Source organism: Hemicordylus capensis, chromosome 5, assembly GCF_027244095.1.
Source record: "Hemicordylus capensis ecotype Gifberg chromosome 5, rHemCap1.1.pri, whole genome shotgun sequence".
Lineage (NCBI taxonomy): Eukaryota > Metazoa > Chordata > Lepidosauria > Squamata > Cordylidae > Hemicordylus > Hemicordylus capensis.
In genome coordinates this window covers 201,806,524-201,821,135 of record NC_069661.1, presented here as the reverse complement: position 1 = coordinate 201,821,135, position 14,612 = coordinate 201,806,524, and the positions used below count along the sequence as shown (strand labels likewise).

At 43.5% G+C, this 14,612-nt stretch overlaps 1 protein-coding gene across 3 annotated transcripts in view; it reads left to right on the top strand.

Moving 5' to 3' along the window:
• KITLG (KIT ligand) overlaps nt 1-14,612 on the top strand; it is a 120,557-nt gene that overhangs the window by 46,473 nt on the left and 59,472 nt on the right. For all 3 annotated transcript variants that reach the window (XM_053257909.1, XM_053257908.1, XM_053257907.1), the window contains exon 2: nt 6,715-6,828. In XM_053257909.1, coding sequence (XP_053113884.1) covers nt 6,715-6,828 — 114 coding nt within the window. The remainder of the gene's footprint in view (nt 1-6,714; nt 6,829-14,612) is intronic.

Below are 14,612 nucleotides of genomic sequence, written 5' to 3'. Positions count from 1 at the left end.
GCCAATGGAGAAAACAGAATGCTCATTGCTATGTAGAGTTGCAAAAGAGAAAAAGGTACGGCAGTCAAGTCTGCTCTTACACTTGCAGCTGGAAGGAAAGACCCACCCCTAGCAGCTGTCTTCTGCTGCTAAGTTCTTTGGGAACCATTATCCTAAGAGCTCTTTTAATTTATTTTTAGATGATGATGATGATGATGATGATGATGAATTCTTTTAGTTATACCCGTCGCTAATGCCATGCATGGCAGCTCTCGCGAGAGAGCTGCTGATTAGCGACGGGGACGACAGGGGGTGGGGTAGAAGTGACAAATGGCCAACTGCTGGGGGAGCAGGGAGAAGACAGGCGGCTGGTGGACAGGTGAGCGGCCCTGGCAGGCAGCCGGCTAGAGTGGTCATGACTGGCGGGCAGGCCGGGCAGCCGGAGTAGCTGCAAATGGCAGGTGGGCCCGGCAGGCAGGCGGGCAGCTCCAACCGGCGGGTGGGCCCTGCAGATGGATGGCCAAGCAGCCACAAATGGCAGGAAAGAAGATGGGTGCAGAGAAGAAGAAGGCAGCTGTGGGCAGGGGGAAGAAGACAGGCAGTGGGGAAGAATGCAGCGGGGGGAAGCAAAAAAGTGGGGGAGGACTAGGGGCGCAGATGCTCTGCACCAGATCAGCTAGTTGTTGTTGTTGTTTTGTTATATTCTGCTCTTCCTCCAAGGAGCCCAGAGTAGTTTGCATGATTCTGTTTATCCTCACAACAACCCTGTGAACTTGATTAGGCGGAGAGATATGGGACTGGCCCAGATTTTCATAATCAAGTGTGGATTTGAACTCAGGTCATCCCGGTCCTTGTCCACCACTCTGGCTCTCATTTTATTGGCCTGATACCATGGTAAGAGCCACCAGTAGCTGCTGCCAGAAATTTGTTTGTTTTTAATTGTATTTAAAACTCCTTGAGAGGCCTTGCCCTTAAAAGCAGTATACAAATAAAATAAATTCTGGGTTGATAACGTATTCTAGGATTGTCTCGAGGGTTTCTTCGAAAGGACTAAATCCTTTTGCAGAAAGCAGTTCACCACAGGAACGAGCATGAAATCACTGGTTTCACTATGCATGTCTGTTTTGTTGTGTGTACACATGGTGTCCCTGCATTGGGAAGCTAGAACTGGTCACAGCTTCATGGTGCATGCATGATCACCACATACAGTCATCATGCTTTCCAAAATGGAAATGTTGTTCATGTAGGAAATGCATTATGTCTGAAGAGTCCCTAAGTGGCTGCAGTCTTCTTGATGCAGGATCGCAGTTTGTATCAATGTAAGGTGCTCAGTTTGCAAAAATCCTATGCAAGTGATTTGTATTAGTTTTTTTCATCAACCCGCTTGAACAAGCTCTCACTTGAATTTAATTTCACCCAGTTCTTCCTTATCAATCTGCTGTTCTTGAAAAAGCAATATATTATGTTGAAGGGAGTGTCTGTAAAAGAGTTGTGTTATCTGCTTGTTTAAAATGGCTAGGATCCAGAGATCTCTGTGTGCATACTCAATCTTGGTCCTTTGTGACCTAAGGACTTTTATAGAGGACATGTGACCATTTTGATTATTATCACTGTCTTGTCTGGAACAAAATCTGTAAATCTCTTGAGTAAAAAGGTCCAAAGTTTAAGAATTTCTTCTATTTATCATGGAGAGAGCAACTGGCCCTGTCCAACCCCAGCACAGCATTCCTTCAGTGGCTGATGCTGGTGTTACCCTGCATTTCTTTTTAGATTGTGAGCCCTTTGGGGGCAGGGGAGCATCTTATAATTTATTGTTCTTTGAAAACCACTGTTTGTGTTGAAAAGCGATATATACATGTTGACAGAGAACACAGAGAACAGCAAGCGAGTGGGAAACCATGCATGCTCAGCTGCACCAGCATACAAAGGCTGGCTCAGCTCGGCAGCTAGCTGGACGCCCTGCCTCCAGCTGAGAGGTGGAGTTGCTGGCCTGGGTGGGGAGAGCAGGATGGGTGAGCTGTGGGGGAGGAGGAGAGAGGACTGTGTGAGGCTATTTTCACGACCGCAGGAAAGCGGGCTAAGGGAGCCCAGGCCGCTTTGCTGTGGTTGTGTGTTGCGGTGGGAGCTGCACGGTAACACCCCCCCCAAGTAACACCCCCCCCAAATCAGGTTAGTGGAGCGAGCACTCTGCTAACCCCGTTTTTTCTGCTCGTGAGACAGTGCAGCGTGGCTCAGTGCTACGGCGACTCATGAGGAGACCCCAGAGCAGGCGGCTACAGCAAGCCTCCTGGGGTCGGGGGACCCCCCAGAATGCCTCATGCACCCGCATGGGGCATTGTGGGACTTCCGGGAGCTGGGCGGACCCAATCCCCGCTGCCCCTACTGGCTCCATGAAGGAGACGGTAGTCGTGTGGGCAGCCAATTTGGCTGCCCACGACGAACTACCTGCTCGTCTGCAGGGATGGCAGGCTAAGCCAATTCTCCCTGCAGAGCCCGGTTAGGCTCCACACATGGATTGTGTGGAGAGTCTCTGTGAGTGGTAAACCTAGCCAGGCGAGGCATTTACTGATAAGGAGCAGGGGCCTTGAGAATTCAGCACCTAGACACCAAACTGAGCAGACATACCACTCACCTGGTCATCAGCTTCACAGTGGAGAGCCGTATTTATTCAAAAATTATCCAATTTTTATCAAAATATGCATATAATACCAGTAAACACATGCAGATTTTATGCAAAGTGGAGACTTCTTGGAGACTTTTTTTGGTTAAAAGGTGTCCTCTATTTCTACTCTTTTGGTGATGGATATCATCTTTTTCACCATCTGGACCTGGCAACCCTACCAGGGTTGTTCCTGTGAAACTCCCACAACTAGGATATGAAGATTATTTCTGTGGGACTCCCACAAGTAGGAAATCTGTTATAATTTTCCCATTTTTGCCCTTTAGCTGTGCCTCCTGGGATTCAGTATGGTATATTTTATAGTTGCATTTTCTGGGGCTTCTGTCATGTATCCAGTAAGCATAACAATATGTAGAAGGTTTGTTATAATAGCATCATGTTAACTATATTGAATTCCTGATGTATATTTATTCCATATTGTAAAATCCAGATTAGCGTTTAATTATGTGTGTCAATAAACACTTGTAATAATAAGCATATACAACTGACACACTGTAATCAACAAGATGTGAAGTGGATAAGATTTGAGGCAAGAACCTTTCTGCCCATCAGTCAAAGCAGGTCTTTCTTCAGACCCCTGCAAGTCCCTTTTTCAGTGGCAATGATATATCTCATTTGCACATAAGAGACTGAGAGAACAGCTATGCCTCAAGAAGGAACGATTTGCACCATTGGATTGTAGTATTGGAGAGATGTTGCTTGACACTCTTTAAACAAGCTGCAGGGGCGTAACTATAATAGGGCAAGGGGAGACAGTTGTCTGGGGGCCCGCTGCCTTGGGGGCCCCCCGGGGCAAGTCACATGACTGACTTCCCCAGCCACACACCCGCCCGGGCTTCCTTCAGTTGTATTCATCCTCCGAAACTGATGTGGGTGTTAAGACCTGGAGCTACCAGAACAGCATGTCTTTCTCTAGTACCATTAAATGACTTGCATCATCCACAATTTACAAAACCTTTATTTATTTATCTATATCTATATCTATAGCTATAGCTATATCTATATCTATATCTATATCTATATCTTCTTGTTACCACTATTCAGCTTCATTTAAGATTTCTTTACTTCATGAGCTGAGCTTCAGTGAGTGGGGGCCCATTTTAAAATCTTGTCTCTGGGCCCACTCCAACCTTGCTACGCCCCTGACAAGCTGACAAGAGGTGTGTTCTAGCACAAATGAGAGGTAGCTCACACTTGCAAAGATTTTTTTTTTTTAAGTTAAAGTTAGTTGCTAACCCCTTCAGCTCCTACCAGCTTAAACTCAGTGACCAGCAGTCACTGTCATATTTTTTTGATTGATTGATTGAATTTATATACCGCCTAATATAGAAATCTCTAGGTGGTGAAAATATGAAAGTTTTATAGGTTTTCTTAAGTATATTTGAGCTATAGGAAATAAAAGTTCCACAGTAATGAGGTCAGTTCCTAAATGTAGTTCGAATCTCTTCAAAGTTTAAGCATGTCACTCACATTAACGATATCCAGTAAATCATTGCTCACAAAGCTTTTGTGTTTGTTGATGTATTACGCTGCTGGATATGGCATGATAGAAGGATACAGAGAGATAGAAGGGACAGGACATGATCAAGAAGGGTGGAGAGAGAGTATGATATCTCACAGTTGGGGTTATTGAGTGAAACCAGCAGGCAGAAGGAATAGAAACTCAGTTAGATGACCAGTCTATCCCAGAATCAGCTCTTTCATCTGGTGGTGGCTTGGGCATTTGAACTATCCTGTCAAATGCTAGGACAATTTTACTATTCATTGGGTAGAGAAGTGTAGTTAAATCATAGTCTTATCTAATCAAGAGGCCCAAGTCTTTATCAAATACATATTTTCATGTATAGATTACTTAGAGACAGAGTATTAAGTAAGTCAATGGTAAAAATGACTGAGAAATATTAGATAAAATTTAATAGATGACTAGGGGTCCATGCTGAGCCAAGGGGCCATAAATGTCACAGATGTACACCACTAATGGGCACAAATCCCCTTTTGTTGGCTTTGTGGAAATAAAATATTTCAAATTTCATGCTGCATTTCTGCAGGCAAAAGTGTGGGAATCAAAAGAAAAACAAAATGTGAATATGTGAGGTTGGAATTCTCATAAATATGCGATATAGTCATAATCAGAATATTGTGTGCATCTCTAACACTGTGAAGTTATTCTCACGACCAGGGCTGGGAGGCTGTGTAATTGCCTTTGCCCCCAGACAATCTCTGCAGCTGGTGGGAGGTGTGGACCATGCTGGGCTAGGCCGCTCATGAGAACAGCCTTATTATCGCAGAAAGGGCATTGTAGAACTGGGGAGTGCTACAGAAAAGGGTAAGCAAAATAAGAAAAATAAACATTTTAATCTGAAAATTTTTAGTTTAGAAAAAAGATACGTAGAGAGCAACACAATAGTTTATAACATTATGAAGTGTGTTGACTGAAGTGGGAACTTATGGTCAACCCAGTTTTACACTCAAACTCAAGATCAATCAGTTAATTGGCAGTAGGTTGAAAAGAATGAAATAATGAGGCTATTCTCACGATGGGGAAAACCAGGCTAAAGAAGCCCAGCCCGGTTTTTCCTGATCGTGAGAACCAGCAGGCTTACGGGTGAGCCCGGTGGTTCTCTGGCGGTTAGCCCGCCAAAGTAGCCGTGGCTACTCATGATCTTTAAAACCAGGTTTGCGGAGCGCTCATTCCGCAAACCTTGTTTTAGTGCAGTTAGGTGGGTTACCCGCCTAGGAACCACCGGGCTCGCAGCCGAGCCCGGTGGTTCACACGATGGGCCTCTGCTAGCCCAATTTCGCCCCATCGTGTGAATAGCCTCGATGTATCTCAAAATAAAAATAAATAATATGGCTTACTAGCCATAAAAGTAGAAAACAAAACTTCAGTTTTCCATAGGGGTGTACTGCTGTTTACCAAATGCTCTGGACAGACCAAGGAAGCCTGGCATCATCCTGCCCTGCTTTTGAATTGTTCATTTGTTGGGTCACTACTGAAGACAGTTGAATTAGATGGACTTCTGTTAATCTGTCACAGTCATTCTTGTGTTCTTGTCCACATTGGTGAGTTGATGATCAGTTAAAACAGATTTAAGATTATAAGCAAACCTCTAGGAGATAATACAGTATTCGTCAAATATTCATCATATATCATATCATATCAATACTAATTTCATTACAATAAAGGGCCATTTCAAACATTACGACTTGTGTGAGCTGTCAGAAAGCTCTTCCCTGTGGAAATGCAGAAGCAGTAGCATCTGAAAGCTTCCTCCTGCGTGTCTATCTAGCATCCACATGCCAGCAATGCATCTCTGGTCTCCAGGTAGTGCTTTCTCTAAGTGAAATGTTATATGTCTAGGTAAACACATACAGTTAAAAAAAGATTTTACTGTTTCTATATGGAATGCTTCCATGGGGAAGGACTTTGGTGGTTCTCCGTGGGCCTAGTATATGCTGGAACTGGCTTTAAGCTTCCCTGATGATGAAAATATTGAGAGAATGGGTGGGGGGCGTTACTTTGGAAGCATTCTGAAAACTATTTTCAAAAGAAAATCATTACATTTCCTTCTGAAAATAATTGTCCAGAAGAAGATGTCATTTTAACACATTCTATGTCTTAAGGAATTCTTGTTTTTAAAATACTTGTTTGTATTTTTTTCTAATTAAATGAAGCAATGGTTGTTTCATTTAGTAGCAAAGAGGAAGGCAGTTCACATGATTATAATTAGGGTCAGACAAATGTTTTACCCTAATTTAGGTACACACTCCTGTTGTATGATCGTGTGCAAGGGAAAAAACAAGGTCAGAGGTGGGGACAATGGTCATCTTGGAGAGAGTTGCTGCGTCTGACAGAGATACCTCCTACCTTAGCAAAGTGCTGGGTACGAGATTTGGTTAGGACAGTGCCATCCAACCCAGCTCCTACTTATAACTGCATGAACTGCCTTATAGGATTTTGTAACGTTCATTCTTCCATTCCCAGATATTACATGTTACTATATGTAATTAGTCTTTGTAAAGATTACCAAGCCACTGTTTCCTCTCTCTTACAGACTTGGATTATCACTTGCTTTTATCTTCAACTGCTCCTACTTAATCCTCTTATCAAAGCCCAAAGTCCCTGCGGGAATCCTGTGACAGATGATGTGAATGACATTGCAAAACTGGCAAGTGGTTTTTCTTTTAACTCCTCTTTAAATACTTAGCAGATGGAAGAGAAAGAGAAAGATACACTCTGGGGAAATATATTGACTGAAACTCTTCTTGACTGACACACCTTGGAGAGAGGTTCACAGACATCATTACATTTTATAGGAAATAAGTATCCTTGAACATGACAACCTCCATCTAGTGTGTCTGTTTTTCTACTCCAAATTTGTTTTAGCACCAGAACATCTCAGATCAAACTAATTTTTCTGTGGATGGTTTTTATGCCCATCAGCGAAATCCTCTAAGTACTATATTTAGCTTTTCCACTCAAATGTGAGATATGTAGATCAGCAGTCTCTGCTTTAAAGTTTTGTGTGTGTGTGTGTAGATAATTCTTGATTAGAGAGTACTCTGCTCTTATAAAAGGAAACTTGAATGTAAGGTTTTCTTTAGTTAAAAGGGTCACTAGAATAGATTCTTCTATGAATTATATAATACTAAATGAATTTCATCATTAAATGAATTTCAAGGGTTGTTGCATGTGTGTTTCCCCTAAATTAAACCACCCCACTGAGACACAGACAATGGGAATGTCACTGGGATACTATTTATATTTATTGCAACACAAATTTTGTATATGACACCCCACATGTAGAGAACAAGGTTTCCTATAGTGCAGTCACACTACATAATTCTGTTGAGAGCTGAGCAACTTTAGAAAGGTTGTCTTGATTTTAGAAAGTGCATATTTCTAAATACTGTTGATTTCCTTCCATTATTTAGTGAGAAACTATTTCCATTATGAAATGAGTAAACAAGCATTGAAATGACTCAGATGATCCAATAAACCATGGTTTGTTGGACTGATAACAAAAGCCAATGAGCGCCAACCCATGCACTTCTTCCTCTGTTGAGGCCCACAGCTGTAATGTAACACTCCTTGAGGCTATTCACATGATTGTAAAAAATCAGGCTAGCCTCCGCTAGCCTGAGACCCCTGGCGGGAGGCTGAGAAACAGTCTCCTGGCTCAGGGGTCTCCCCAGTATGCCCTACATGCTCACGCAGGGCATACTGGAACTTCTGGGGCCGCGTGGCCCTCAAACTCCCCAGCCCCCGCCGGCTTCGTCACAGAGCCCGCAACCGTGTAGGCAGCTGATCCGGCCACCCAGGACTCCCGCCCTGCTCGTGTGCAGGGAGAGCGGGCTTCCCGAACCGGGTCTCACTGATCGTGAGACCCGGCTCCTTGTTTGTTAAGCTGTAGCTTCTGTATGTTGTCCCAACCCAGAAGGTGTGGTTTTACTGTGGTTTACAAACAAGATGTAAAACCAAGATCAAATCCTGGTTTCATAACTTGGTTTGTAAACCACAGTTAAACCATAGCTCCCAGTTTTAGAGAAAATATTTAGCTGAGGTCTAATATATGTTTCTGTAAGATGAGGAAGAAAGGGGAGGAGATAAGGGAAAGCACATGAACTCTGCTCACTCAGCTCACTAAGATATGGTTTGTTAGGTCAACTGAACCAAGGCATTGTTTCATATTTTATAGAATATAAAAGGGAATATCTGCTAATATTGGTCCTCAGTGTGATACAATTTGGTGTTGGGAGAGGAAGAAATTGGCAGGTTTTATTATTAAACAATTCTGCATTTGAGTGGCTCCATTTCAGTACAGCAGGTTTTTGAGATAGTGACAGTTATGATACTATTGTTATGTGATCCAATTGCACATGGATTGAATTGCAAAGCATTTGTGGTTGGGAGAAAAATAGCCTGATTTGTCATAATCAATAGCATTTATTGTCGCCTAAAGTGTGTGCATAACTGCCTTTTAACATAACACATGCAATGGCAACCATTATGTCCACCAGCTTCCTGATGTGTGCATCAGAGGGAAAGAAGGCACAAGCAAGTTTTGTGTTGGGGAAAAGTGTTTACAAATGAGCCATTATGATTTCTTCTGAAGAGTAACAATGGCTTTTAAGAGACAATAGACTGTGTGCTCATGAGACCACACAGATATAATGTGACAGAAGTATCTGGCAGAAATAAAGTCGATTTCTTTGACAATTTTTTTTTTCATATACCAAAGAGAGCAGCTGCCCAGTTGATAACTGAACATACACAGTACCACTCAAGTTTGGACTGTTCATAACTTTAAAAGGCTTTGTATGAAATCTGGGAGGGACTATAGCCCTATTCATACATTATGGTCAGTGCATGTACAATCTGTGTATGGTGTACATATGTGCAGAACTGTATGCATGTACAGTAATGTGTTCAACATATGTACAGTGGTACACTTCCTATCTGTCCCCTGACTCACTTTTAGAGTGATGGCACATAAAATCATTTATACAAAAATTTGTACATGTGTACAGACATCTGTTTGTACATACAATGTGATGTCCAAATAGGGCTAGAGTATATAGAGTACATACTAGTTTTAGTTGGTTAACTAAATAGTATAATAAAAGATGCAGAGTAATGATTAAAATTCCAAAGAAACACGTGGAAATGTTGAGCTTTGGCAGTGCTTTTAAAACACACACACACACACACACACACACACACACACACACACGGGTCGGGGGAGAGATGAATTTGTCTGAAAAGCTACCCAGGTTTGCCTTAATTATCCTATGACTATAGATGTAAATTGTGGCATTGTATTACTGAAGTATGAATGAGCAAATAGGGTTATGGAATGTTACATCAGTCAAATATGGATAAGCCATGGAAGATCCCACCTTTTTCTCTAAAGGCAAAATAATCCCTTTTTGCCTGTCTAAGGGGCTAACTGGCCATGGCAGTGCAAGATGTGCAAGAAGGGGAGTACTGAACATTTTCCATCTTCTGCCTCTTGTTTGCAATCCCTCTACGACAACTGCTCCATGGGGCTCTGAGATGAGCCCCACCAGGAGGAAGATCAGAAGAAGTTGCAAGCAAAAAGCACCAGGTAGGGAAAGAATTGTACTTCCCTTCTCACTTCTCTGCTCTATGCGAAATTTGAACCATCCTTATTCAAAGGCAAGGGAGGAAGATAAATGTGCAAACATAGGAGGTGGGGAAGAGAACCAGAGGTCAAACCAGCTGTAAATGTTAGGTTATAGTATAGGAAATGAAAGGGAAAACCTAGCAGCTGTCCCAAACATGAGGTATTGTTCAGCAGTTTATTCAAATAGTGTGTGTTTTGTCATTACACAAAAGCGACACATAAATTTTGATCTTGCGTTTAACATGTATGATTGTTCTCCATTGAATGGAAGGTATTATATAGCCCAATGTAGCCTATATTATGGGACAGAAGTAAACACATCTCTGGGCCCTTTTAGTAAAATATATGAGCAATTGTAGTCAATTGAACTCTAATAAACCCCTGTTGTAGCTGTGTATATTTTCCCATAACAATTAGCTTGCCATTCTTCATGATCCCATCACTGTTCATTGGGTGTTCATAGGCTTGTTCATAAATTTATCTCTTTTTAACCTTATTCTTACACAACGTTTCTAAATAATTGAAGTCAATGCCATAATCTTAAAAGAACAGGCCCTGCTGGGGGAGAACCAGCATGGCTTCTGCAAGGGCAAGTCTTGTCTCACTAACCTTTTGGAGTTCTTTGAGAAAGTCAAGAGGCATGTTGACATAGTATACTTGGAATTCCAAAAAGCTTTTAACAGAGTTCCCCACCAAAGACTCTTGAGTAAACTGAGCAGTCATGGGGTAAGGGGACAGGTTGAATTGTGGATTGGTAACTGGTTGAAGGACAGGAAACTGAGGATAGGTATAAATGGTCAGTTTTCAAACTGGAGGGAAGTAAGAAGTGGGGTCCCCCAGGGGATGCCCTTTAATTTAACCAGTGCTCTTTAATTTGTTCATAAATGGTCTAGAAATTGGGGTACGCAGCAAAGTGGCCAGATTTGCAGATTACACTAAACTACTTAGGGTAGTGAAATCCAAAACAGATTGTCAGGAGCTCCAAAATGATCTCTCCAAACTGAGTGAGTGGTCAACAAAATGGCAAATGTGGTTCATTGTAAGCAAGTGTAAAATGATGCTTATTGGGGCAAGAAACCCCAGATTCACATATACACTGATGGGGCTGAGATGTCATTGACTGACTGTTTTTGCACCGGTGGCCAGCCAGTGTCCAACAGGTTCCGGGATTCAGAGGAAATAAGCTCAGACCAGTGTAAATGCCAAAGAGGTTTTATTAGACAAAGCTGAACAATATTTCAAAGCGGATTACAGAACAGAAGATAAAGCATACGTCCTTAATCTGGCGTGATCTTTTTCATTGGGGAGTCCTGGTGATGACGAAAAGGACATGGCCCCTGTGATGCCAGCTGGTGCATAGCACCTTTCCAGGTCTTGGTCTACACTGAAGCTCCTAATTACTGTGGGGGTCTTTGCGTCTTTCTTATATTATTACAACTCTCATAAGCAGCACCAAGAAAGGGGTTCTTGGCCCCCTTTATCAGTAGCCTGTGTGAGACCAATGCACTTGTCCAGCGGCCAAGTACATCCCAATCCCAGGCAGTGCATCTTCCCATCCTCAATTAATGCATATGTTTTAAGTAAACCTTATCCGTGCCCAGCTTGACATAGTAATATAAACTCAAAAATAAACTCAAAAATCAATATAAACTCAATATAAACTCAAAAATCATAGTGGATCACAGGAATGCAGGTGGATATACAGTTTTCAATTTTAAAAAACGGGAGTACAAGGTTACTGAAGTTTAAGGCTAGAGAGGCTTAGAATGAACCCTTTGAATGCATGGATATAAGCAGTGTATAGAAGTCTACATGTGCAGAGGGTAAAAGTGGATCACACCACTAGGCTTCCTCGCCATATCTTCCGCAGTGCCACTACACTAACCAGGAGAGAGATCTTGGGATCGTAGTGAACAACACATTGAAAGTGTCAACTCAGTGTGCAAAAGCTGTGAAAAGGGCAAATTCCATGCTAGGGATCATTAGGAATCGAATTGAAAACAAACATTTCTTATCTCTTAAGTTCTTATCTTCAAGTGTTAAAACTGAGCTTCATATGAGCCACCTAGCACCAGCTCATTTTTTAAATATCATGCTTGAACATAAAAATTTTGGATGGTCTCCAGGGAAAAAAAAGATCCATAGTGTTGGAGCAATCTCCAAGAACACCTGCTACAGTATGTGTCCATGATCTTTAGATATTATGCATAAGATAAAATTCAATAAGGGCACTCTTAGTCAGTCATAGAGGTCACAATGAAACATAAAGTTAGGTGCAGTCTCTTTGGCTTAAGGGTCAAAGCCATTACAAGCTTTATATGTCAATGCCATCTTGAATAGTGCTTGTAAGCTGTAATGTTGTGTGGGCTGAATAGGTGAGACAGTACTAGCCAGTAGGAAATGAAATGGAAAGAACTTTTAGTGAGCCAGCTAATCAGAAGCACTTGATTTCATTTGGGCACTGCTGACTATACCATTCAGACGTCTGTTGTTCTGGACACTTGAGTGCCTGACCAAACAGCTTCTCATTAAAATGCACAGTACTAGGAAGTGGGAGCTAGGGATGTGCACGTAACCAGTATGGCCGGTTCGGTTCAACCGCTGAACTGGGGTGGATCGGCTCAGGGATATGATTGTAAAGGGGAATCCTTTCTGCTGAGGATTCCTCTTTACAAGCATAGGGGGATTCCCAAAGGGCAGGGGGGACAGGAGGTGGTGGCAGGATGGTGGCAGCCATCCCTATACTCACCGATACTTTCCTGGTGGTGGCAGGATGGCAGCAGTGGGACCTGGTGCTCTTGTACAAGAGCACAAGGCTATCTATTCTAATGGCCTCCGTGTATGCATGAAGGCCCTGCATGCTCTACAGTTACCAGAGGCCCAAACAGGGCCATAGCCGCTGGCCCAGGCTATTATTGGGGAGGCCAGCTGTGAGTTTAGAGGAGCCACTAGAGATGGGAAAGTTAAGTTCTCTTCTCTCCCCCCCCACCCTTTGGGAATCCCCCTTTGCTTGTAAAGGGGAGTCCTCTGCGGATTCCCCTTTACAAGCATTGGCCTGAACTGGTTCAGACCCATTCTGTTCAAACTGGGGTTGGTCTAGTTCGCACTCAGACCAGCATTGTATAAAACATGATTTTATAGACCTCTAACATGTCTCCCCACAGTCATCTTTTTTCTAAACTAAAAAGCCCCAGATGCTGTAGCCTTGCCTCATAGGAAAGGTGCTCTAGGCCCCTGATCATCTTGGTTGCCCTCTTCTGCACCTTTTCCAGTTCTACAATGTCCTTTTTTAGATGTGGTGACCAGAATTGTACATAGTACTCCAGGGAGCTATTCCTACAATCACAAAAATCGGGCTAGGAAAATCCTAGCCTGATTTTTTGTGATCGTAAGAACCACCGGGCTTGCAGCTGAGCCCGGTGGTTCTGGAGCAGCTAGCCCACTCCTGTAGCCCGCCCCTTAGCCCGGGTTTGTGGAGCGAGCGCTCCGCAAACCCAGGCTATCTGCTTGTGAGTAGTCCCCTGGCTGGGAGGCTTAAAAGCAGCCTCCCGGCTCGGGGGTTTCCCCAGTATGCCCTGCGTGCTTGCACAGGGCATACTGGGGCTTCTGGGGGGTGCGCGGCCCCCAAGCTCCCCAGCCCCCGCCGGCTCCGTCTTGGGGCCGGCCATCCTGTGGGCGGCCAATCCGGCCACCCAGGGCTTCCTTCCCGCTCACGGCTAGGAACCCGGTCTCACTGATTGTGAGACCCGGTCCCAGGTGTGGTCGCACCATCATTTTGTATAAGGGGACCTCCTTCTCCTATGATGTATCCTGGATGATGCCTTGTTCCATTTGCTGGGTGAGCGATGTAATGTTTGGAGGCATGAACACCACTTCCACATTGGGGTGGGCAACCAGCAGGTCCGGAGGATGCCCTAAGGCATTCTCCAACAGCAGTAGCGCCTTGGAAGCCAGATTATTCTCTCTTAGGTAGCACTTCACCTCAGGCACAAAGCAGTCATTGAACCAAGACATGAAGATGGTGTGCCAAGACATGAAGATGGTGTGCTTTACCCAGGCCTTCATGTTTGCTCTCCAAAACACCAGGAAGTGGTTCATGTTCTTCCCCTTCAGTGCCTGTTGATTCAGGGACCAGTACACCAGCATGGGCTTGACCATCAGGCCACCTGAGGCATTGGCACAGAACAGAAGGGTCAGCCTGTCCTTTGTAGCCTTGAATCCTGGAGCTCTTCTCTCCTCCTTGGCGATGAAGGTGCGGCTAGGTATCCTCTTCCAAAAGAGTTCAATCTCGTCTGCATTGAAGACCTGGTCAGGCACATAGCCCTTCTCCTCAACCAGCCTCTAGGGATGTGCAAACCAGTTCAAGTTGTTGTGAACTACACCTGGTTTCTCACTCTGTACATGCTCAGAGGGAAAGAGGCAAAGTCACATCATACACAAACTGAATTGGTTCTTGGAGATGGTGACCATGTAGGATCTGGACGCACAAACAGAGATAGAGAGAGAGACACTCAGAAAGTTCAATGGGCTTTATTATAAAAAGTTGCTTATCAGGATAAAATAATCCACATTAAAAACATGTTTCCGATTCAAAGTGTAGTGTAATGTGCCTAACTAACATATGTGTGTGCAATCAGTAATTACAGCTATCTAATAATCTAAAATCCTAAATAAAACATTAAGAGAGAAGAAGGAAGGAGGGAGGGCTTAGGAGAGGGATGGCAGTGATTAGTAGAAAGGAGGGAAGAGGGATCCAAGGCTTGTGAAGGCAGCATATTACCAGGATCAGAGGCTTGAGAACGGTG